Below are 26976 nucleotides of genomic sequence, written 5' to 3'. Positions count from 1 at the left end.
GAAATCTCCATATCTGAGAGGCTGAAAACAGCATTTTCCACCATTTTGCATGAACAATTATTTTTAACAGTTAATCATTTATATTATAATATATAATATTTTTATAGTTAAATTGACATGGCATCTTACTCGCCCTGGGAAAGTGGGCAATCCTTACTGTTGAGTACATTTAGTACATTTGTGACTTTTAATATTTATTCCGTTAACAAGGTTAATTCCAATTTCTGTAACGTCTTTAGAAATGATCAAAGTGCTACAGCATGAGCATATTAACACCTCATAAATGTGTTATCACACAGCCTGTACCTTCTCGATGAAGCTGACTTTCCTCAGCTTCAAGCCGCAGTCGATCAGACTTTCCTCCTCCGTCTCTCCTTCGCTGAACCTCCCGCTGTCTGCCTCGTCCCTCTCACCTCCCTCCTCCTCGTCAGGAACCCCGCAACCCCCATTCAAACACTTTTTCTCCCTGAGAGAAGTTGAACGGACAGATAAACGTCAGACAAAATTCGCCACTTACCGTGGTGTTCTGTCTGTTTCCTCACTGCCCAACTGGCGTGAATCATAACTGCATGTAGCGTCCAGATAAAGTGGCTTTTAATTTGATCCAAAGCACGTGTACTGACTAATACTGAGCACTAGTGTGAATGACAACTGACATGTACAGTATGTCATTGTTCATCACACTGATTTTATGAGTCAGTTTCTCTTCATGCATGCATCAAATTGCAGGTAGGAGTCTATAAAATCCTTTTGACATCCCAATGTTGATACTTGCAATGTACATTTTACTAAAGTGTATGTTTACTGCATTTATTAAAGACATAGTTCAGATTATCTGAAGTGGTGGTGTATGAGGTACAGTGCAGGAAGCTAAGCCATGAACTGCTGTGGACAGGATCAGCAACAAAAGGTTTTTCAGCCACATAAAAAAAAAGATCCACCAAAAAAAATCATTATCAGTTGAAGTTTCCATGTAGAATATATTCACTGCTTTATTTTGCTGTCAGACAGCCTTTCAGATGAGAACCTGCCATTATACAAACCTGTTACATGTGGCCTTCTGAGTGAAAAACTGGACAACAAACTAAAATAACAAACCCAACAATATAAAACATGTTAGAGAAAATGCCTCGGGACAAAAAGGAAAAAGAAAGAAACCTCACACCCTGATCCTGCCTGCTGTCCAACATGTGTCTGTGTCCTCTCACCCACACCCTCGTCATCTAAACCCTCCTCTCTCTGAGTGCTAATTGATCTCAGGTACCACAACAAGGCAGGTGGAGAGGAGGAAACACCACAGGGGTGAACAACAACACACATGCAGCTACATGTTACAAGGCCAAATATTGCTCCTTCCAAACCAACCAAACTCCATAGAAAAAATAAGTAATTTTACTTTGCAGAATGTGGGAGTTGCTGGTCTACTGCTGCCTCAATCTTTTTTGTTTGTTTGTGTTATTGTGTGACTTTGGTGAATCCAAACTATCCATTTAAAACTCCAAAATCACACAATAACAAAAACAAACTAAGAGATCGAGGCAGTGGTAAACCAGCAACTCCTGTGTTCTACGAGGTAAAATTACTGATTTCACAGATGGAGTTTGGTTGATTTGGAAGGAGTGATATTTGGCTTATATTACACCTGCGTGCTGTTGGAAAAGCCTGTCTGAAGACATAGCAAAGCAGTGGAAATATTCTAAATATAGCATACAGTCAAAATGACAATGATTTTTTTAGGTAGACATTTTAAAAATATGTATTACTTAGCTAACATGTTAATAGTCTTCTCTACTTCTCCAAACTGAGGATCAGTATCTACTGCAGCTAATACACTGACTACTGATAAATATGTCGTAAAACCCTACATCAAATAATCCAAACGACCCCTTTAAATGAATGAGAATTAAAATAATGAGTTTGACCTTCTTTCTGATGACCCCAAGCCAGGCCTGGTGCCCCTCAGTCCAGGTCCCGGCATGGTCTGGTCGGTGGGAGAGGCCTGGGCTTTCCCAGCTGCCAGCCGGGCGTATTTTAGCAGCACTGAGAGCAGCAGGTCCCACACAGCTCGCAGCGTGAGCTCGCCCAGCTTGTGGCGCTCATACAGGTAAGGCTGCAGCACCTCCTTCACATTTTGAAGGAACTGGCGTATGATGAGCAGAGTGGCCAGCATCTGACAAGGACAGAGAGAAGCAGTCACAAAAAACACCGCCACGCCGAGAGACCAAACCATGAATATACTGTCTGACTAATCAGAGCGTTTTGAAGACACACTTCCCTGGAAAAAATGCAAACAGCGTAGGATGCAGCAGGACAGAAGAACAGACATAATAACAGGCTAAGAAAGCAGCAGGATACACCCTCGTGGAACAAATGCAACAAATCAATCAAAACACAATTATGTATGCAGACCTCATTCACAAGCAAATCACATCAGTCAAAAAAAAAAAAAACTGCAGCTGAAAGGTTCCCTGTGCATTTAATATTTCGTCTGTCATCTGTGCAACAACAGGGAGCAGTGCAGCCGCAGTTTTCTGGACAATGTGATTCGCTGTTGATTTCAATAGAATATGATGCATTCAAACAGCTGATGGACATGGACACTCCAGGCCTTTCAGTAACACTCATACCTCACCGACCAAAGGCAAATCACACATGACAGGAAGTACGAATAAGCTGAACTTGAAGTGTAATTCAGCTTTAATACAACATGAGTATATTTCATGGTTTTGGGCTTCATTTATTACTATTTGTAATAATTGTATACTCAACAATTTAATTACAGAGATGAAGGATCACAGCAAAGTCTGACAGGATGAGTAACGTAAGCAGTAAAACAGGTTTTAAATAAACCTTCAGGACAGCAAAACTTTAAAACTGTATTTGAGAAAACGTGTCAGTTTATTATTTCCTAAACTATCTGTTGTCAGACTGACTTCTTAATTCAAACTCTGAACTGCTGTATCTGGTGTACTTATTATTTTTATTTGAGCAATGAGGGATTGTTCCAAAGAAACTGTAGCTGTTTACACCCTGTGTGACTGACAGCAAGGGCAAAATGATAATCATGATTATTTTGATCAATATTGAGACTGAGGCAATTATTTATCACAATTATTCTTTGATTTTAGGGAGAAAATATTCTATTGCTCTTTAAAGCATTACTTTTACTTGTTCACAGAGCATCTTCTAGAGGAAAACTCTAAATACAATGGTACCAAAGTTTTTTGTGCAAAATTAAATCAACACAGCGCTGCTTTCACTGTCATGCTGTGCTATAATTAATACGTAGCTGATGTCTGAGATGACACTCGGCCTTCATGCAGTCTACTGTTCATGCTGCAGTCTGTGGTGTTTTTTCAGGTGCTTGAACAAGGTAGTTGTGTAGGTTTGCAATGCAGATGCAACTCTCAGCCACTCTCTGCATATGATTTGTTCTCACTTAAGATCACCTGGCCTAAATCCAAATACTTCCAAAAAAATGGATGATGATATTTTCAGTGGGTCTAACTCTTCATCTTCTGCTCTAGACATTTGATTTTCATTTTGCTCGTCTGCTCTCTGTTGGATGCTGCTCTTCTGCTCCGGACTGCAGCAACTTCCAGGAAGTTTTGCACGGGCTGCATGCAAGATTTCTGTAACCGGAAAATGCATTTTAAGCTTCAATACCGCAGTCGATCATGTTCATTTAATTGTGGGAACCCATCATCGTGATCAAGATTTGATAGTTTATTATATTACGTATATATATTATACTATGACTACTGACTCTTCATGTTTGTTGCCACATCAAGCTGTGTTGCAGTAATATTGCTTTGTGTTCAGATGTTAGCAATTACCCTGGTAGGTAAAATACTGTCAAAAAACTGTGCAAAACTATAAAAACAGAAGTCATGCTGTAAATTTCAAAAACCAATCAGTGAGTTTGTCTTCAGCCCTTTAATCTACACCCAGAGGATAGACTGCACAAACTAAGAACTGCAGCATCACATAGCCTGCTGTCCGTTATTAGCTTTAATCTAAAAGAAGTTGTCTCCAACTCAAATAATGCTGATGCACAACACACTATAGCTGCTAGCTACAGCACAGAATGCAAACACAAAACCACAGTAAATTCCTGAAAAAAAAAAGAAGGAAAGCTTGGACAGAGTGTTTCTTTCAGTCAGTGATGAGAGACCTCAGAAATGGAGAAGAGGAGACACTGTTCTCTTCCACTGCTGCCTACAGGAACGGTCAGAGTCAGACACTGGCAGAATCAGACCGACAACACCAGATGGTTTTCATTTCAGACGCTTAAAGGACTATGCCAGAGATTTTAAATGGTTTAGCCAGGTTTTTCTTACCTTTGGGACAGCTATGGGTTTCTGTTTATTTCACTTCAGTATGAAAATTAACTGTGAAAAATCCCGTCTGCTTATATTTTTCAATTTAATTTTACTCCTGCTTTGTAAAACAGTTGTAAGTGAAATTACTGTCTTGGCATAAAAAGTAAACACACCGTGACAAAAATTTGTCGAGGCTGGGCTGTTCTGGGTGGCAGTCAGACACGGGAAAACTATGATGTCAGGTGATGTTAACAGACTGTGACAAGCCCAATGAGGTGGCACTCCGGCTGAGAGTGTAACACAAACTGACAGACAGAGTGAGAAATTGAGGTACGAGTGGTGAGAGTTGTATCGGAAAAACAATTCACACAAACCGCACGGAAGGAAAAGGCCAATAAAAGATTTCACATTGACTCCATGTCCTCCTGTCAAAGAGAAAATGGCAAAAACCACTCAGCTACTGAATTTATGAATGATGCTCATATGCAGGTGAGAAGACAGTGGAAGGAAGATGGACGGATGTGTTGTGAGGTTTCCAGCTTTCAGAAATAAAAACAATCATCCAAACATGTTTGAGAAGTTAGAAAACCAGGATTATATTTTTAACTTAAACTGAGTTTTGAATCTTGAGGTTGCAGCGAGTAATGTAACGCTTAATGTTGCTTAAATGTAAATGAAACAAATAAAACCAGAGGAGGTCACTCAGTACAGTGCAGATCTCTGCCAGGCAACAGATGAATGAAGCACCTACTGCAATGCTACCAATGAATTAATCAAGTGTTTTTGTATGTTACAGTCTCAGTTGTGTTTAAGATGCATAGAACAGTGTGATGATGTGAGCATCCTAGGTTCACTTAACCATATAAACTTACTGAATACAAAGAAAAAGTAAACGGGACAATAAGTCCAAACTTCTCAGTTTAAACACTGATATTTACTGAAAACAGTACAATCAACCAGGTTTCTAACTATAAAAGATATAGAAATCTACATTTTTAGAGAAACTCACAAAAACTGAAATTCTAAATAAATTACACTTGATGTTGACTGGTTAATATCACAACCTCATTAAATCCCCTCGAGTAGCTTAATTTCATTTCATTTTAAAGGGGCCAGCATCTTGTTTTAAGTTTATAACAAACCAGATTTCATGAAAATTGGTTCAGAATTAAGTGAGTTACAGTCAATTTTGTAATGAAGCCTGAATCTCTCCTTTGTTTACTAGTGGACCTTGAATACTCCAATATGGCGACCATGCAGACACACAGCAGAGATGGCGGCGACACTGACAAAGCAGGGATTCATCGTAGATGTATGATATAAACCTAGACAGCACATTGTCCCTCAGCCTTACCTCCAGTTTCTGTCTGTAGCTACCGGCCCAAAAAGCATTTTTTCATCCTAAGCCACGATTATAAAAGAGATGACTGTAAAACTGTTGACAGGACACATCGAACCACAAACAATACCACTTATGACTCTTTCTATATTTGTAAGACTTTCCTTGACCTGAGAAACAGGCAGGGACAAAGGGGGGAAACACTACTGCACATATTCAGTGGGCCACAGATCCAGGAAGTAAACCCAGAAGTTTGAAAACTTTTTCAGCTCATGCGCCAGGCGAGCAGTTCTCATCAGACTGAATGGCACCGTCTTTGTGTACTGCATCTAGTTCATTATCATACATCTGTGGGATTTATTCATCTCATATCGTGCCTTACTTTAGCGGATCAGAGCGTACTGGGGATGGAATTAATCTGCAGACCCTCCAGTTTAGGAGCAAATAAAACTGTTCTGTGTTTTCGGTTTTTAAGCCACGACAGAAGCCAAAACCTGCAACAGACTAGATAAGTTTTGTTTTAGCAGGAGCAGTTGTTGATGACCTGCCGCCCCTACTGACCACTTAAGAGGAGTGAGGAATAAGCAGTCGGTATGAAACAGAGCAGTCGGTAAAAGGTTTTTCAGTAACTGTGAATCCCTGCAACCATGACAGTCATAAATATAAACAAAAAACTTAGGCTGATGGGTCCAGTGTGTGAGATTAAACAGAAAACACAACCCACTGCATCCACTACTGAATTTAAAGTTTTCGACAGACAAACACAAACTGGTTGGCGGTTCAAGCTCACGTCATGAGAGGCACAGAACATGCAAGGACCTTTGACCTCTCAGCCAGGCCGTGGATCATACTTTGGACCTGAGTAAATCCCTGAAGGACCAAGTAAAAGTGACCACAAATATCTGGATCTTGAAGCAGATGAAAGGCAGCAGATTCTCCCAGACCTGCCGCTGCAGACTCTTAAACAGAGACAACACCACCAGCATCTTCCGCAGACGGACAAAACGGGCGAATGATGGACGTGCGGATGGATGTGTATGGAAAACAACGCATGTAAGCAGAGAGAGCAAAGCATTTAAGGATGGCAGTTTGCAACAACGACAGATGTTGGAGCCGAAAAATGAATAACTGAGCTGGGAGCGAGACGCTTCTTACCTCTTTCAGCCGCTCCATGTCTTTGAGGTAGAATCCAATGTAAAAAAGGCTGAGATAAGAATTTACAAACTGAAACTACAAGAGAAAGAAATGTCAGGTGTCATTAAGAAGAAAGGGATGTTTTTAAAAATAATCCTCTAAATCACATGGGTGGTTTAAATGTTATGTAATGAAAAGTCACTCACAAGAACCATTTTGATGATGAGATTTTTCTCATAGGCACTCTGGAGTCTATAGTTTTCTGTAGAAAAACAATACAGATTATATCTTATTGTACATGAAGCACTTATAAACAATTATTACTAAAAATGAAGAGCAATTTTATCCTCTCACCCATGTCATTGAGCCAGCAGGCTATTTTCCTGTACACCTCGTCACATGCAGTCACAGTGATAGCCAGCATGATTTTGGGGATGAAGCGAGCGAGCCGAGGCATTTCCTTGATCCCCATCACAAACTCCTGCAGAGACACGATCACAGCTTTGTACCCGTCACCTCACAGAGAGAAACGTACACTGTGTGTAAGCAGTTTTTGTTCAGTCTTGGACCAACATTTTGAAGGAGACTGTATTTTTCCTTTGTTCTATCGACAGATGAGGGGGGGGGTTCCATTCCTCTTGTTAGCAAAGTGACCCAAATGCTTTCCTCTTGTTAAGCTGCTCCCCCCGGCAGCAGACAGTGGGACAGAGGGGTTGTTGACTTGAATATGTTAGTCTAGTCTGTCTGACTCTTTGACCTTTTATCTGACTGAGGTTTGTGTAAGTAAGAATCTATCAGCAGCCTAACTGTGATATTGATAAATCCATGGCGCTGTCCGTGGTGCTGAAGCAGCAAACAGATTTGTAACTGATTCTTCCTAAGTCCCTCAGTCAACGTTCTGCTTTCCTGTTTCCTGCACACACCTGCTGTGAAGTGGTGCAGGATCATGGGAGGAACAACCATGACTGATGAAAATCTATCTGACGTAAATCATGTTCATGGAAAATATCAAAGTCGGCAAATTCCTTCCTCTGTCTCTGACATATCCAACATGTTTTCCTGGAAGTTATAGCAACAGCTAGCAAGAAACACCCTGAATAAATTCTGGATTTCTCCAGTTTTAAACATTGTTGGAAACATCTGAGATAATATAAATACAGAACTCAACAAAATATATAACATATGTCGAGAATTTTGACTGTAATCTTACATATGATAGGCTCACGTTAGCTAATATTTGCAAAACACTAGCTAACTAGCGGGCAATGCAGCGTCTACACATAGATCTTAAGCCTGTGATGGTGTCGTTGGGTGTGTGTGTGTGTTGGTTGTTGGTGTGAGGACAGTGGAGCCACTCCCCAGTCCCAAAAATGAACAAATCAGTGACTGCATTACCTCTACAGTCTGCAGTGTCTTCACACAGCCATCATGTTTGCTGCATCATTATATCAACCCGTAACATTACACAGTTTCTTAAGCTTTCAAAACATTAAATTTAAGGCTTTTTAAGACCTACTTCATGTCAGTACTGAGGGAAAAATGTCTGAAGGATATGAGGGGAAATCATAGTTCGTGTTGATTTTGTCTTGTAGTCGTTACAGCGTGATCAATCAACTGTTTTTCCCCAAAAACACATTTAAAAATGACACTGAAGTGAATTGAACTTCATGATAGTAACATTAACTTCCTAATTCAATCAATTTTTAAGACCTGTCAAATTTTTAAAGACATTCTGAGGCTTAAAATTCAGTTTATTTGATTTTAAGACTTTTTAAGGAACTACAGAAACCCTGAATTAATTTGACAAAGACAAACAAGGACAGAGGCAAGGTGAGGAGGGTTTTATCACTGACTTTGACACGTTGACTGACCTGCAGCTCGAAGCAGATGAGCATGACCAGGAAGACAAAGCAGAGACAGAGGATACAGATGGGCAGGCTGACCAACCACCTGAACACACGCCTCCGCCACGGAGGATAGTAGAACTCCTCACATCCTGTTATCGGGCTGCAACGTTTCACTCCCTGCAGAGAGGGAGAGAACAAGTATGAAAGGGCCCGGAAGAGAAGAGGACAGGAAGGTGAAAAGAGTCGATTTTAGTTCCTCTCACCCGGAACTGAGGCCGTGGTTCCTCCAGGGACTCAGCAGGCGTGTCCAGCGTTCCCCACTTGTACGCCAGCTCAGCCCCCCTCCTCTTCCACCGCTCCAGAAACAGAGTGGCCCACACCACGTTGAACAGTGCAAACACCACGCAGCAGATGTCACGGCTCGTCTGAAACAACCCGAGCACAAACGCACAGCTGCTTTACACTATGATGAGGCCATCGCAATTTCTCGGTTGGTGATTTAAGTCGTCGCAGGCTGCGACTGCGTCTCTCCTCACCTGATCTGACTCAGTGAGCATCCACAGCACAAAGCCGATCACAGCAGGGTACAACATGGACGTGGTGTAAAATCCCAACCAGGCAAAATACATGGCAATCTTTACCCCGAAGTAGTCACAGATATCATCTGTAGAGTGAAAAATTACACATTGTGTCTCTGTCAAGTCAAGTCAATCTTTTTGTTGTATTTTGAATTACTAGGGTCATTTTTAATATGGAGCAGACCGTACTGACACCCACCACCTCTATTTGTTCTACTGACCTAAGGGCTGTTTCTCACAAACAGCCTGAACCCAAGACTTCATCAGCTGACTGAGGATCCTCTGCTCGTGGAGAGGAAAGACCTGCTGGATCACACCTCGCGCACTCAGCTCCGGGACTGCGGAGAGGAATAAACACACAGAATAAAGCCAGTTCAAATTACTTTTTTTTATTTTAATTTGGGTTAAATTAAATTAAATCAAATTTTATGTAATTAATCTTTGTTGACAGATGAGGAGTAGATATATAAAAATAAAATGATCAATATCAGTAAACCATTAACTCCTTCACAACTGGCGTCTTATAATTTTAAACCCAAACCAACTGAGGGATTATTTCCACGTCCTGCCAACGAGCCGCCTTCTGTTTAATACAGACAAATATCACAGAGTGTCTAGAGACACTGCACTGATAAAGGATGCAACTCACTGATTGGCTGGCCCTCCAGGAAGTTGATATTATGAAGCACCTCTCCATGTTTGGCACGTAGATTGTCCATCCAGTATTTAATGATGCTCTGCCTCTCCTGCAGTGAACGAGGAGGAGGAGGAGGAGGAAGAGGAGGCGGAGGAGGAGGCGGAGGAGGAGGAGGAAGAGGAGGAGGAAGAGGAGGAGGAGGAAATTCAGGTAATGCCTTGACAGCAGATTTACTTCCATATATGTGTGTGTGTGTGTGTGTGTGTGTGTGTGTGTGCAGACTGACGCTGACCTGTGAAGTAAAGAAGCACAGCTCGCTCTCGATGTTCTCGTAGATGTAGTCCTCCTCACAGGAGAAGCTTCGTGTTCCTCCGCCAAACTCGGGCTTCACCGCTTTCCTCAGTCCCATCTCCTCAGCACCTCGCAACAAACTGCAGGACAACAAATGATCCACACAAAAATCAACCCCCAAACCCAACTTAAACACACGCACATGCAGTAACTAAGGTAACTAAGAGAGGTACATCTTGACCGTGTGCCAAGGACACAAAAGCTCATAGTCCATCCAGAACAGGCGTATACAAGAACAAAACCAAGAAAGAAAATCAATCAACAATCAATACCTAATTACAAATGTGGTGAGTCCAACTACCGCAAAGAGGAACCATAACATTCCTCCCATTTATGCTGATATTTTAAATGATCAAACTGCACTTTCTCCATGTGAATAACAGAAACAAGTTCATTTCTAAAGCATGATGGAGTTGGTTTCTTTGAGAATAAGGAAACTTTCAATGCCACATGTTTAAAATAATACAGTGATAACATTTGGTAGTATCCAGTATCGAAGTATCGAAGCTATAAAAAAGAAAGATCTAAGTGCTCGTTGAAGGATTTAGGTCAGTTCTGTTTTTATTTTCCTGCCTGAAATTTCATTTTCTGCAAAACCAGACAGTGTCCAGTGACTTTATTTGTACTTTTCTTGGGGGGGGGTGGGGGGTGTAGGTACTTAGGATTTTTTTTTACACTGTAGAAGAACAAGACTCATAGTTTAAAGTTCTGGTGTTGTTACAACCCTGGCGACCATCCCATCGTTTTCTTAGAGAAAACTCCAAATTCCAAATGTTTTTGAAACTGAATCACAGCATGCATTTTTCTGTGGTGTTTCCCAAGGTCTTTGTGTCTTAATGTGGTATTTTGCAGTGATTTTTGACTCATTTGACTAATTTTTATCAATTCTTGAGTGATCAAAAATGGTTACCTTTTGCACACAATCTGTGTAATGAATGGCTGCAACAACATCATGGGAATGGCCTCCATATACGTCCATCATAATGTTCAAAGCCCTTATACTCTCTAAACTTTCAAAATTTGACTTGACACAGGCAGAAAACACAATGTTAGCGACTATGAAAAACCATAGTGCTGAGCTGCATCTCAAATTAATCGTCATGTTCTTATCTTTCAGATGATGTATATGACTCCTGTGTGGTTTTTATTGATCCATGTTAAGGAAGGAGGAAAACATTTCATTGTTAAATACTACAGTGTATTTGACCAGTTTCTCATTATTATTAAGCAAACAAGAGAGTTAGCAGAGATGGATTGTCCTTCATGGTGTTAAAGTCATCTGAACTCTCCTCTATTGCTTTAACCTCATCACGCTCTCTCATCATCTCATTTCCCATCAGCCCATCCTCCATGTCTCCAGCCACTCTGTCTCCTCTCCCCTCCTCCTCTCTTTCTCTCTGGCCTCCCCTTCCACTCTTCATCCTTTTATCTCCCAGAGTCCTCTGCTTTGTCTCCTTCCCACTGCCTCCTCCTCCTTCCATCCCATCATCCCTTTCTCCTCTCCTTCTGCCCTTCCCAGCGGCTTTGTGCTACAATCACAGTAATAATGCAGCACCACACCCTCTGTTACCTCAGGGCTGACAGCTCACCTCTGTCTCTCACATATACATACAGTTTACACACACACACACACACACACACACACACACACACACACATGCAGGGGCACAGCTATGCGGGCCTGTAACATCCATCCATCATGCAGCTCCCGGCACTTGGAGGAGCAGCGCAGAGAAGTGATGGATTACAGCAGAAACACGAGCTGTAAGCTTCTGTATCAACGCTGAATACTGCTTAGTGTGCAGCCCCGCCACAATAAAGGTCCTTGCCTGAGAAAAAAGAGGCTATATCTGTTTAAACCAACTGTTTAGTAATCTAAGCCAATAACTGCAAGGCCCTTCAGAGGTGTGCAGCTCCTGCTGCTGCCAAGAATCTTAATGAGATCCTCTTTTCTTATTTAATCAAAAACTTTATCGCCTATTACCACCTCTCTCTCCAAATACAAGGAGTCTTAATTTGGAGGCACACTCCGAGGGAGCATGTGGACAAAGCTAACCTTGTAAAAGAGCAGAATACTGCTGAGCGAGAGCAATGCGCGTAAGGTTTATGCTAATGTAGCAAATATCCATCAGACGTAATGCAGAAACTCAGCAGAACAGGACCTGCATGCTGTAAATTGTCCAGTCAGAGCTGAGGAATGAGTAATGATAATGGATGGTATGTCAGCTAACACAAGACGAGAGGAAGAGATTTACTGTTTGTCACTCTGACAATTGTGCTTTCTGCTGTGGTTATTTTCAAAGCAATAAACAAAACCTTTCTAAATAATTGGACTCAACCTGAATAGTTGACTAAACTGTTAGTTGGTGAGAAAAGTCTTAGTCTTAATTGCAGAAAGGAAAAAAAAAACACTCCATTCAGGAGCTGTGTCTCCACCCGGTGGCCTGTGGCAACACAGACCGTGGACAAGCAACATGGGGTACTTGTATTTAACTGGAACCAGGGAGTGTTGGTGTGTGTTTACACTGCTAGCACAGGAGGTTTGGACCACCAGGAGGAGTTTTTAGGCCTAGATCCCAGGGGGGATCCAGTTGGGAATTCTGTCAGGGAACACAGCAGGAGTGAGTTGGGTGAGCAGGCAGATGAACCAGGCTCCAGCACACCGCTGCTAACTGTGCTGAAGGTGCCATTAGCTAGCAAGCTCAGTTAGAGACTGCGACACAGCCTCCGAGACCAATGAGGGATGAGGGAGTTACAGCAGTGCCGACCCGGACTCCGACTCCAGGGACGATGCAGGCATGGTCGGTTCAGGCGGGGACGGGAGTCGTGAAGCGGGAGAGGAGGAAGTTTGTGGCAAGTTAATTTGCAAGTATAAAACATCCATCATGTTGATAAGTCGTTAGCTTGTTAGCTTTTAACAGATGGCTCACTTTGTCCCCCTCAAAAATATATATTTAAATAATATCAAAAACATGCAACAACTAGTCGACTCTTGGCTTGAACTACCAACCTGTCCTAGACATTAACCTTGTTTTACCCACGGTTGGACTTTGCCTCTTTACAGTGACTTTTTTTTTGCCTGTGTCTTTGAATTTGTTTCCCTTTGTTGGACTGATTCTCTTGTTCTGATGTCTGTCCATCCTTGAGCCTTTAAAGATGTGTAAAGATAAGTATTCAGGGGTGGAGTCGCAGTATTGAAATCCCGCCCGTACGGCCGGATGATTCAACTGCAAGCAGAGCTCAGATGTCAATCATAACGTAAAACACTCTTTGTAATTTTTTAATGGAATCAAAAAAGTATTTAAAAACAAACTCATCAGAAAAATGAACAAACAAGAAAAAAAAGAAAGATGAAAACTACCTAAAACGACAGAAGCCATCTTTGGTAAAATTTTATCTGAAACGTATTTGTACCTTTTTAAAAACATTTAAACTGTACTGGCTCTGCGTCTAGTCTGCATTTTGAATCCATTTTCTTGTTTCTCCTGGTTACTTCACTCGACATGTAGGACACATATATGACAGAAAACACACCTCAGCTTGTATTCTCACATAGCTAACCGAAGGACAATTCTCACGGGTTTAATATGCAAAGAGAAAGACTATTCAAGGTGAGTTCCAGAGGACTGAACACTTTCTGGGTTATCTTTTCTACCGCATGAAATGTAGGTCAACCTATGTAGCGTTAGGTGTGTGCGCTTCGTGTCACACAGCAATCATTTTCCTTGAGCGATTCATCTAAAACCCACTGGCACACTTTCAGAAAGCACTCTCTCCATCCTCCTACCACATCTTCACCCTCCCTCCATCCTCCCTCTTCTCCTCTCTTTGTCTCTCTCCTCCTTTCTTTACATCTGTCTCTATCAGTCTCTCTTTTCTCTGTTCCTTCTGGCCATCTGTCTATTCCTATTCCATTCATGGGTAAAAGGTTTGCTTGAGACTCTCAGTTTCTTTTTGCTGCTGAATGCACAGTCAGCACAGAGAGCTCGACATTTGTCAGGAGGTGAAATGCAGTATGGAACAGCGAGTGCCGCCCTCATCCCTTGGATTGTATTTCTCAGTATTTATACACCAAAGTCAATGCTGAGATTAAAATGACCTGGGCTCATCCTCAATTCCCCGGGGGATTTTTTTTAAATGAGAGACTGTGCCTGGGAAGTATAATCAGAGTGAATACAATCCATACTGTTTAGCCTGACTCTAACCTTCTGCAGAATTTTAAATAACTTGCAGCAGAGCAGGCACCATGGCAGCTTCACTAACAAGTTGCTGTGTATGAGATAAACTGTGGCGCCTACTATAGCTGCAGCTAAATATAACATCACAACAAACAAAGGTACAATTTTACACGAGCACTGAAGAGTAGGGATATTTTTGTTTCTAACATCTCCAGGATAACATTTAAAAGACAGTTCACCCCAAAATCAAAATGCATGTTTTTCAGTGTTGAAAAGTTGCTGAGTTGCTGAGTTTTGGAGAACTCATTTAGCTCCAATATAATGGAGCTAAATGGCAAAAGCATGACCTTGTTCCTCAAGATAATCCATGCACCTTGTTGTGAGCAGTTTCATGTGGGAACTTCTCTTTTTCTGTAGTAGAACCTACAGGAACTACCTTCTTTTTCCTAGGAAGAAAGTAGTTCCTACATGAAATTGCTAACAACAAGGTGTGTGGATTATCTTTAGTAACAGGGTCATGATTTTTAGAAAGAGACACTGGTTTTGAACTTTTCAAACATATTTTTTTCAGTGCTTTGGGCACCGCAAGTCGAGTCCCATCTAGTTCCATTATACTGAAAAGAAGGCTGACATCTCCACGGCTGATATCTTCAAAACTCAGCAACTCAAAACAAAACTGTCTAGATGGATAAATAACACTACAGGCCAGGAGGAAAATATGTGTTTTTTGATCTTGGCTTGAACTGTCCATAAAACGAACTTGAACCTTAAGTGCATTTTGACAGATGCAGATTTCAATGCAAAATAGACTGTCACATGCTTAATTCTGAACTATTTTTTCACAAAAGCTGGTTTGTTACAAACCCAAAAACATCAAGTGTTTTGTGAGTTTCTCCAAAAATGTAGATTTCTACATCTATGATTATTATACATTGTAGGGATGCACCAATTCACTTTTTTCAGTTCCAATCCGAGTCCGATAAGTGAATTTGTTATTTGATACCGGTGCTCTTTTTGGCTTGATTATTAGTTTTAGGTATTTGTAACATTACATGAGACTGATACTAAACTTCACTTTAATTGTGAAAAGTTTTGAGTCAGTTGATGTTGATGCACATACAGTCAGAGTTGTCAACATCTGGAAAGCTTGTTTAGTTTGTGTAATGTAACTTGCATAATGGGGTGAAGTAGGACTGTGGACTGTGACATTCATATTTGCAGCTGATAGGCTGAGAGACAGCCCACATGATGCATCGCTGAGAGTTTAAGACAACAAACGCCTTACATCAATGTTTGGTCTGGGCACTGATATTGGATCTGATCTGATCCATTATATTGTTGTAAAGCTGCCTGGTTGATTGCTATTGTATTAATATAAACATGACTATTTGTGTTCATTTCATACTGTTTAGCCTGACTCTTCTCTTCTGCAAAACTTTAGATAACCCGCAGCAGAGCATCCCTGCAGCTTCACTAATGATTCCCTGTGCATGAGGTGCCTACTATAGCTGCAGCTAAATATAATATCATAATAAACGAAGGCACAATTTTACACCAGCTCAGAACAACAGGGATATTTTTGTCTCACATCTCTAGGAGTAGCATTTAAAAATAACCAAACCTCAATCTAGAGGAAGCAGTGATATTTACTGTATTATTCATTTTCTGTCTCTGTTTTAAGAAAAAGTTACGACTGCAGCTTCTTGCCTGTATTCTGTCCAGGGTGATTAATTCACACAACCGCTATTAAAACAGCAGGAACAGCAGTGCCATGACTGTAAGAGGTCATGACAGCAAGGCAGAAATCTCATGAGGGCTGTTTCAGTAAGGCTGGAATGAGCATCAATTGTAGGGGTCCCATGAAAAACTTTGGGAATCCCTGCAGTGGGGAACATTTTTATTTTTTCAGACACTGTATAGACAAAACAGCAGTCGATTTATCACAAATATAACTGACAGATTAATCAAAAACAAAAATATTTTGTTGGTTGCAGCCATACTGACAAGATTAAACAAATAAGAAATGAATCACCAAATGCACTCATACAAAAATCTGTTGCTAACAATAAATAACCTCCTTACTTCTCATATGTAGCAGTGACGAAGAATGCGTAGACCCGTGTGTGCTTATGATGTCGGATTTGGATGATGAGCTCTGGGATTCCCAGCCGGATGTGGTTCAGTAGCCATAGCAACGTGTGGTCATCTGTAGTGTCTGTGGCAGGAAATGGAAAAATAAAAATACAACCATACCCACGCATCCCTGTACACAGGAGCTTACCGAGTACTCCCACAGTCTTGTACTATTTATTGCTGAGCAGCAGCTGGAGGTTAAAAGTCGTACTAACAAACACTTGAGAGTGACTCTTCTTCTCTGCTTTCTTAGCTGGTTCGGGCTGCAGCCAAGAAACTTGAGAGAGGTAGTATCAACATAACAGTCATGATTATGATATCAACAGTATATAATAACTGTATTGATTTCTACTGCTGCAGATAATAGTCAGACATTCTGCTGCTGAAAGGGGCTGTTTTGGCTGTTTAAGAGATACACAATAATCTAAACTGAATTTAAACAAAGGATTAAAACAGTTTTGCTTTCTTCTTTGCCTGCAGCATGAAAAGATAAATTTACAGCTTAATATTTATAACACAAGTTTGGGATGAAATTATGGAATAAAAAACATTTTACATTTTGTGGGGCTGCACCATTAAAATAAAAGGCTGTGTCATGTGGCAAATTTGTGTTAAATAGTATAATGCAAATGTGCGCGCTTGTACTTATATATTTGTGAGGACCAATATTTAGACCTTATAGGATTACTTTGGCATTTTTCAGGCTATTTTCACCCGGTTTTCCCAATTTTTTATGTCTCAGGTGACTTTAGCGTCATGGACTCATTTGACGCCAAAGTCCAGTTTGTTTGATTAGTATGAACACATGTGCACCGTACGTGGACACGGCTCCTGGATCCGTGCACGGGTCCACTTGAAAAGGTGGTCTAGTGTGGTTCATGTGTACACGAATACAGTCAGGATCAGGGGTAAGAGCTAACCATAACAAAACCAGGAAGTGGACTCATGTTGGGATCCTGTGATTGGAAGGTTTTTCTACGCCATAGCAACAACATAAACAAATGTGTAGATGATAATGCAAGTACACTGAGGTTACCAAAGTGAACACTGACCGTGTGGGGAGTGGGTGGGGTTGTACACACCTTAAGTGACCAATGAGGACAACGATTTCTGAAAGTGGTCCAGCACTGAGAGAGCGAGCTGCAGCCTCTGGCACTCAAAGTGTTTGTTTTTGCCACAGACAGGCTCAGATTGTTATTCTAAGTGTCTGACAACATTTTGGAAAGGATCACTGCAAATACAGGCCTTTTTAAAGAGTTAGATACATTTCTGGGGCTTTTCCAGTGGCACTTTTGGCCGCGCCAAATCAAACCTCGCCATGCCAATTTGCATATCCATAACCATGTTTATCACGACGAGCCGTGTCAAGTCACGCCCGAGATGGACTCACTCTGACCATGGCCAACCCGGAACGACCCCCTTTTCTCCTCCTCAAACAAGCAAGTGTTATAATCATCTCATGTGTGAGCAGAGAGACAGACGTTTTTTAAAGCGTCTGTGTGTTCAGCTCTCAGCTCTTTAGAAGCTGACCTCTGTGGTTTGTAGTTTAGCTTCTCTCCTGTGTCACTGCTTTTACATTCAGGCTGTATTTTACCATCACATTTGCTTTGAGCTGTACAGGGGTTCTGTCAAGTTACTGCTGATGAAAACTGACAATTTCCTGGTTTTGCTGCTTCATCATAAAATCTTTTGAATGGCACAATAACGCAGAACTTTTACTGTGAAGAATTTATAGGAAGTTCAGTTTTTATTCGCCGTTTAACAGCTGCTCGACTCGAGCTAAGCCACTCATTTTCAGTTAAAGACAAGCGAGTAACTCTGTTGTAACAGAAACGCAAATCCCTGCCATGCTGAGTCAAACTGAGTCAAGCCAAGTCGCCATGTGTCTGAAAAAGGGGTATTTGTTTAACCAGAGAACTCAAACAGAAACGGTGATTTTATCATTTTAAAACACTCTTCATTCAAACTCAGCAGAAACAAAATAAAATTCACGTCTCGGCTCGTCTTTCCACTATTCCAGCACTCAAGAACGCTGTTTGTTTGGTTGAATTAAACCCTTTTTTCACCATGTAGATGTGAAAATATTCTGTCTCTGTCTGCTGCTTCTCTGATGTTTGTCCTTCTTCTTGCTCCTTTCCTGATATTTTCACATATTCATGGTTTATTTCTACCGACCCAAAGTTGAAGATTGTTGGAAAAGTGAAAAGATGAGTCAAGATGTTGTAGGTGATGTTTCTGTCATGTTTGAATGAACAGCAATGATGATAAAATTACAATTTTTGCAAAGGAAGTCTGGTGAGTTTGATGAGAGCAATAAAACAGCTGTTTCTGGTTAAACAAAACATATTTACTCTTTACTCGATCCTTTCCTTCATGTTGTCAGACTCTTAGAATAACAATCTGAGCCTGTCATTTGGAATAATTGGCACTTTAATCTAGAGCTGTAACAATTAGATGATTAGGCAGAACATTATCTGCTTTTTTTCTCATATGATAGTAGGCATGTCACAATTTCAATGTAGAATCGAAAAATTATCAAAATGAACTTTCAGTTTCAATAATCGAAATCAAAGGCAGAACTGGCAAATCTTAGCTGCACCTAGACTTAGGTGAGGGTAAGAGCTGACCTTAGGTATGTTACAGTGATGGTTATTGGTTAAGGTTAAGGGGCATTATGTCACTGAGGGTCCTCACAAGTATAGAAATATAAACATAGGAGTGTATGTGAGTGTCTGACCTGCAAATGTCATGAGGACATCACAGTTCTCTGTGGGCACCGTTTTCATCCAAGACTTATGAGACATGATGTGTCTCCCGGCCTGCAGCAGCCGCTTTCCAAACAACTTATCTGAGAGGGAGACAGACAGACAGACAGACAGACAGACGCAGAGAGAGACAGACAGAGAGAGGGGGAGACAGAAGGGGTGGGAGACAGATATGGGGGGAAAAAAGAGAGACAGAGTCACCTTTTCAAAGTGAAACAGTGTAAGGAGCAATGACATTCCTAACATTTTGGCAAACCCCCACCCTCCAAAACTCTTACCCCTGCTGCCACATTACACACACACGCACACACACACGCACACACACACGCACACACGATCGTCCTTCTCGACGGGACAGATTTAAATGTCACGCCGCTTTGCCTCACAACACGAGACTGACAGAACTAATCCTGCCCTGCCAAGACCAGAGGCCACACATTGTCCACACACTCTGAACTGTCACACGCACACACACAGAGACACACACACACACACACACACACACACACACACACAGACACACACACACACACACACACACACACACACACTCAGCTCAGTCAACTCAACACATGTAAGTGCAGCTGTTTTCGGTGTTGTGATGTGTCCCGAGTCTCAGGGATACCCACAAAAACTCCTTGAATAATAAAAGAACGCGCTTCAAGGTCCATGACACAAACAATTCGGACTATTCTGAACATACAGCCAGTACAGTGAATTCAGGTCCTGTGTAGAATTACCTTGTCTCTGTTGCAGATGTCAACAGCACGCCAAAAATAGCTCTACTGTAGCAACACAGTAATGTCACATTACAACAAAGGCGCCCTTATTGCAGCAGTTAGAAGGAAAATATTGCACAGCACATATTTTATCCAGGGAGAATAAAGTTACGTCATGGAAAAATTTGCATTTTTAAAACAACTGCAGGCTCAAATGAACTTTATCTTCGCCGTGACGCCTCATTCATCTGTCACCGATCCTCTCGAGTCTCACATTCCCACCCATATGTACTTTGGAGAGCCAGCAGCAGTGCCAATAGTTTAAATAGGACTAAGCGATTCTGTAACCAGTGTAACCTCAGACCCTGCTCAGCTGTCAGAGGACAGTGTGTGAAAACAATTTCCCAGGTCCTGAATAATAATGACAGCGGCCTGCAGAGAACGCCCGTCCCACAACAGCCTTGTGATCACTGAGGCGTGGAGCATCACAGGAGCAGGAAAATGGGGCACCGTCTTCCCAGAGATCACACACAGGCACGTTCAGTATCACAGCATCCATCCCAGACTCCACTGTTTGTTTATTTGGAAACACTTAAGGTGTCTGTGACAAGCATTACTTAATAGGTAATAACACCCTTATAGGATGCTTATTAACACACTTAATGATTATAAGACATTCATAAGCACTTGTAGGAAACTTTACAGTTTTGAAAGCCTTATGTCTTCCTTAATTATATTAATATAATAGAATTGTGGTTACATTTATTGAGTTTAACTAACCTACCTATTATGTCATTGTTAAACCTTTGTTAAGCTTTTGCTGTTGCTTTATTTTAATATTTCTGCATGCTTTATTATGCATTTATTAACAGATAATTATGTATTTTGGGGTACAGGATCTAACACGTGAAGATGGTTATTAAAGGAGCAATACGTAGCAATTCCACATGCAAAAACTGGTACAGCAGCGCAAATAATGTGTTAGAGCCTCACAGACTTAGAGAAGCTCAGGCAGGCTGCAGGAGCTCTGCAGGAGGGCAGGACGGACACTGCATCGTAAATTGACAACAACAAGCAAAGACAAGTCCTCCACAAGATGTTTATAACTGTCAGTTGTTTGTCAGTGTAAACTCAAGACTTATAAACAGACACCATTCATTATTAATTTGAACCCTAATTAACATGTTATTGTTTATTCACATTTTATCAACCTTGACACGAAATGAAAAGCATAGTTACCTGTGAATAATAAAGGATTAATGAACCTTAATAACCACTGTTCACACCTTCGATTCAATACCCCCAGAAAAGCACAGTTAACTGCTAATAAGGCTTTATCAGGTACCGCATAAAATACATAGTTGGTTGTTTACAAGTGCATAGTTGACTCCTAATAAATGTAGGTATGTAGAAATCTTAACACCAAAAGCTTTATAAAGGGTTAAAAATTACATAAACAGTAAAAAATTGTAATGTTTGTAATGTTTTTAGAAACTATAAGAAACTCATAAGGCTTTTGTTTATTTGCTTTTATATAGTCTTATTAACACACATTAATGTTAATAATCATCTTATGAGGACTGCATTACCTGTTAATTAATGCTTATTACAGTCACCTTAATGTGCAGAGTTACTGTTTCTTTTTATGTGTCTGAAAACAGCAGAAAATGTTGGATTTCTATGAGTGGAAGTAAACAGGAACAAAATATGAACACATGTCATCTTACACCTGAAGCTCACATACATCCCTGAACTGGTTTTGCTTACATGGTTAGGAAAGTGAACGCACACACATGCGCACTCACAAAGGTCAAGGCTGTGGCAGGCTGTAAATTTAACTATGACATCACCGCTGTTAGCATGATGCGGTAAATCACACAGTATCTCTGTAGTTCTGCGGATCCAATAAACACCTGTCACATAAAAGCATCATTGTGCTGCGGCTCGGCGTGTCCCTCCGCTTCCTGGAACAGAGCAGGGACAGAGAGGGACAGAGAGGGACACACTGCGACGCTTCCCAGAAACAAGCCTAATGCTCTTTCCCAGAGACTATATGTCCCATATGTTTCCATGTTTACAGGACTGTATCTGTGCACACAAACCTTGGGTTTCGGGTTAAAAATACGAAACTCACACAAACAAACCAACAGCTCGAGGCAGCAGTAAACCAGTAATTCCAGTGTTCTCTTAGGTAAAATTACTGTTTTTGTTAATGAGTCTGGTCGCTTTGCAGAGAGTGATATTTGGCTTATATAACAGCAGTTTCCCCTCAGAAGAGGCTGTCTGACAGAAATGTAAAGCAGTGAAAATATTCTAAATACAGCATACACTTAAACTGATATTGATTTTTTTAGGTGGGTCTTTTTTTAAATGGCTAAAATATCTCTTGTTGCTGATTTCGTCCACAGAAGTTCACTGCTTAGCTTCCGTGCTGGTGTTCCTTTCTGCTTCTCCAAACTGGGAGCGTCTTACCCACAATCCAGTATCCACAAAAAACTGACAATGGATAAGTACCTGTTACAACAACCCTCAAAAAACATGAACTATCCCTTTAAGAACCAGAAGTTTTCTTTAGAAGTTTGAGAAGACAGGGTTGTGTAACCAGACAACTGTTTGCTTACACATTAGAGGTGCAAATTTTGTGCATTTTCCCAAACTGACAGTTGAAAAATGCAAACAATCAATTAATAGTCATCGTTATTAATAATCAATAAGTTTAAAAAAACAGCCAGACTAAAAGCCAGACCAAAAAACAAAGGAAAAAAAGACACAATTTCTGTATTTTTCTACTTTTGATTAATTATCGTTAATACATTTTGATCACTTTAATTCTGTTAGAAATTCACCAAACATTCATTATGTGATAATATGTCAGTGGTTTTTTGTTGCTCAGATGTCTCGTCCCTCCAGACTTAATGACAATATTTCAGCATATTTTTTACCGTTTTTATTTATTAGCCTTGTGTTAACTGCTACTGTATCTATGCCACTTCAATATTCTCTTTCATAATCATATTTGAACAGTCCTTTATGTTCAGATATTGTCATTTTTATACCTTTGTCTTGTTGCTCTTTTTAATCCCTAATTCTTCTCTGAAAAGCAACATGGCTCTTACCTAGAAAGCTCTATATACATTTATTTCATCTTTATTTAATCAGACAGTCTCACTGAGACTAAGATCTCTTTTCAAAGACAGAACTGAGAATAAGAAACATTTACAAGAACCCAATCAGCGAACAGAAGCAACACAAATACACAATAAACAATGAATTAATAAAAAAATGGTACAGGAATCATGTCTAAATAAATAAAGAGGATGACATGAGGATGCAAAACAAATACTTAGATATCTACCTTTCCTTAAAATTCAACCGAGCATATTTCGCTGAACATATTTTCTGTCAAGATGAATCAAAACATGCCGGAGTTGCGAACTTGTACCTGCAAACAGAACTCGACTTTGAGGTAGCATTACTATTTAAAGGATGCCTCTTCAGTACTTACAAAGAGGTTGTGACAACTTAATCTGGTTCCATACCGCTCTTCCCCTCTGAAGAACACTTTCAAACATTGCAACAGGCCGGCGAGGAAACAGGAGTATCTTTGACTTTTTAATCTTGAGTGGTACTCCTGGATACTGAAATCTGACTGGACGCTCTGCTGTGCTTTAGATGAAGTGCTGCAGGCAGAGCAGCGACATGACAGCAATTCTAATGAGTCCTGTATTCATCGCTGAGGGCAACAGACACACACAGACACACACTCCTGGAACAGCCAGCAGATTGGTTTCAACACGGCGACAATGCCTCAATTTATGAACCTGAATACTGAGCATGTGTTCAGATGGCTGGCATGAATTTATGTGTCTGTTACTTGGTTAAACATGAACAAATATTCATATGTTGTCCATCAAGGCTCCACTGCACGGATGAGGCCAGTCTGACAGGTTTGTGTGTGTATGTGTGTGTGTGTGTGTGTGTGTAAAAATCTGTTTTTACTCTCTGCAAACAAACGAGCTCTCAGCTTCCATCGGGAAGCAGCACACCTCAGACCACAGCCCGCTGAGCAGAGTATCACGCAGATCATCCGGGCTAATTCAGGGTCACCAATAACTAAAACACTGACGATCAATAGGACAGTCAGTTTTAAAGGACCAGTGTGTGGGATTCTAGCAGATTGCAAACACCTTGCCTCACCCTCCCCTTCCAAGAATGTAGAAGAACTTAGGGTGGCTGCAAAACTCACACAAATGTCAGATGCCCATCTGGAGCCAGTGTTTGGTTTGTCTGTTCTGGGCTACTGTAGAAACGTGGCGCTTCAACATGGTGGCCTCAGCGAAAGAGGACCCACACCCTCTGAAGATATAAAGGGCTCATTCTAAGTTAACAAAAACACAATCAGCCTTATTTTCAGGTGCTTATACACTAATGAAAACATACTTGTAAATATTATATTCCATTTCTGCCATTTCTGCTAATAGATTCCTTTCTTGGACCTTTAAAGGAGAAATATGTAATATATTTACTGTACAAAATCATAAAATTACCATAATATGAAAGTTAAAAAAACAGCTTCTCCAACAACCACACTACAGCCAGCAATGGTCTCCCTTGAAATTTCGATGTTTCCTGTTTTTGTTTTGGCCCGTGTGATTCTGCACACTGCCCGTTTCAAGTTCACTCACTTCACATGGAGATAAAATTAATGCAGGATGTTCACTGAATGAGTTAGTCTGTTTATGAGTCCTGAGAAATCATTAATAATCTTTTAGGAGTAGATGTTTATAACTGTTAAATTGAGTAATATTTAAATGGAGTCTGGCAGGCAGGAAGGCAGGTGGTGACTGAACTCAAACTCCAGAGTGTGTATTGTTAAGGACAGTTTGCTTTTGTTTTCAGGACAACAGGCTGAACTTTATATGATAAGACAACAGATGATCATAAACAGCTGACTCGTCAAAACCTGTTATTGTCAAAGTATAATGTTGTGCTTGTCTTGTGCTTGTGCAGGTTCAGGGCTTGATTATACCTCCAAACAAACATGTGCACCAACAGCTACACTCTGCAGTCCTCCTGCAGGTCAGCGTCCCTGCAGCCTGCAGGCAACCTGCCTTCAGCTGCCAAACGCTCCACTATGTTCACCAGCTACTTGCTATTTCTGTCTGTCTGCAGTTTGGTTGTGGGCGCGTGGTTAACAGAGATGTTTTTGCTGAGTGGTAAGAGTGAACTAAAACAGTAAAACTGTGAAAATAAAAGAAACTATTAAGTCAATAGAGCTAAGAGGAAGTGCAGAGTCACTACAAGTGAACCTTTTCAGATCCACTGCAATGGTTATTAAGATTATTAAACCACATAAAACACATTAGTTACTTCTAAGATACACAAAATATCATCTCAACTTTCCTGACTGAGTCATTATTGAGTCCATTATTTACAATCCTTTTTTAAAAAACTCATTTGCTTCTCATTATCTCCATCTGCCTCTCTGTGATTGATTTAACAAGAGTAATTAATTTGCATTGATTGCTTTTACCTCATCAGTGTTCTTCCCGAGTGGAGTGATTGCCACAGACGGTTTGTACATGCAGTGTATGACGGATTTGACACAGAAACACAAAGCTCAAGTTAAAAGTTGAATAAACTGCACCTCTCCTAAATAATTTAATTGCAGCTGGGTTAGATAATCTATGTATGTAAATATACCAAAAATTACATAGAAAAGTGATCCAAAATGTCATTTATGCTGGAAAAGTAGGTGCGTTTCTGAGTTTGAAAGCCCCTTCTGGCCCTGCAACAGAAACCAGGTCGCTGTAGAGCAGGTTGGCCCGGGACGAGCGGTGATACAGATAAACCCTGTATTACTCACGGCCTTCACAGTCAGACGACTGTTCCAGGGCTAACGCTTATCAGACAGCAGCCAGGCAGCCGTAACAAGCAGGGCGTCTCTCTGTGATCTCAGCTGCTCTCTGAAGCATTTCTGTGGGGTGTTTATGTGTGCCTGAGAGTGTGAGTGTGTGTGTGTGTGTGTGTGTGTGTGTCAGTACAGGTGTTTGTCTATGTGCATGTGTGCGAGCCTGAGATATAAAGTAGCAGATTAATATGGTGTAAGTCAGTTATGAAACTCAGGCGAGGCACTAAAATGAAGGTCAGAGACACTTCAGAGAAGACTTGATGATGCATTCACTGTCTGCGCTGGCTGTGTTTGATAACTCTCTGCTCTTTGTGCTCGGATGAAGCAGCTTTGGGTCAACTTTTACTGAGTCAAGTCGCAGTCATTTAAAGTTTTGGGCTCAATCTTTATGAGGCTGGAACAACAGTTTGGACTGAGTTGAAAGAACTGTGAATACACTGTGTAAAGTGTTTCTCGTTGAAGAAAGTAGATAGTCTGGCTTGATATTACAGAAAACACACCCAGAAGAGTGAGGAAAATGTGACTGCCCAAAGATCTCGTGGTGAAAAAGCACTTCTGACAGCTAAACTTGACACCAGTAGTACGAAATGTGCAGAGAAATATTACAATATGCAAGCAGTGGGCACTACAGCAGCATAAATATCCCACAATGCAATGAAAACAGTGACGACAACAACAAGACCATGACAGACAAAAGCAGACAGCAATCAAGGCAGCTCTGTGTAACATCAGTAATGCTTAAATTTAAATGTAAACATCTTTTAAATTAGTTCATTGTTGGCACAGTTACAATCATAGACTTATAATAAAACTAAACAGGGCATTGCTGCTCAGCCTTGATGCCAACTTTTCCTAGTGGCCCCTCGCAGAGTTAAAAATTCCTCGCCGGCCCTAAAAAGCATTTTCCCCCATAGGCCACCATTATAAAAGAGACATCTGTAAAACTTTGAACAGGACGCTTTGAACTGCAAACAAGGTCAGTTATGTGTCTTTCTATGATGAATCTTTGATCCATGGAGTTTTTATATTTGTCAAACTTAACTAGACGTCAAAAAAAATTAA

At 40.8% G+C, this 26976-nt stretch overlaps 1 protein-coding gene across 1 annotated transcript in view; it reads right to left on the bottom strand.

Annotated features, from left to right (window-relative positions):
* The window catches only part of ano8b (anoctamin 8b), a 57341-nt gene that overhangs the window by 7832 nt on the left and 22533 nt on the right, over window positions 1-26976 (bottom strand). Inside the window, exons 2-15 of the mRNA XM_084723779.1 lie at window positions 19257-19367; window positions 16469-16601; window positions 10150-10288; window positions 9870-9966; window positions 9442-9558; window positions 9179-9306; window positions 8906-9067; window positions 8667-8819; window positions 7150-7276; window positions 7002-7057; window positions 6817-6891; window positions 6513-6647; window positions 1923-2170; window positions 307-466 (exon numbers count right to left, since the gene is read on the bottom strand). Coding sequence (XP_084579905.1) covers window positions 307-466; window positions 1923-2170; window positions 6513-6647; window positions 6817-6891; window positions 7002-7057; window positions 7150-7276; window positions 8667-8819; window positions 8906-9067; window positions 9179-9306; window positions 9442-9558; window positions 9870-9966; window positions 10150-10288; window positions 16469-16601; window positions 19257-19367 — 1841 coding nt within the window. The remainder of the gene's footprint in view (window positions 1-306; window positions 467-1922; window positions 2171-6512; window positions 6648-6816; window positions 6892-7001; window positions 7058-7149; window positions 7277-8666; window positions 8820-8905; window positions 9068-9178; window positions 9307-9441; window positions 9559-9869; window positions 9967-10149; window positions 10289-16468; window positions 16602-19256; window positions 19368-26976) is intronic.

Source organism: Lutjanus erythropterus, chromosome 7 (assembly GCF_056507025.1).
Source record: "Lutjanus erythropterus isolate fLutEry1 chromosome 7, fLutEry1.hap2, whole genome shotgun sequence".
Taxonomy (NCBI): domain Eukaryota; kingdom Metazoa; phylum Chordata; class Actinopteri; order Lutjaniformes; family Lutjanidae; genus Lutjanus; species Lutjanus erythropterus.
Note: the sequence above shows the minus strand (reverse complement) of the source record. Positions and strands in the feature narration are given on the sequence as shown.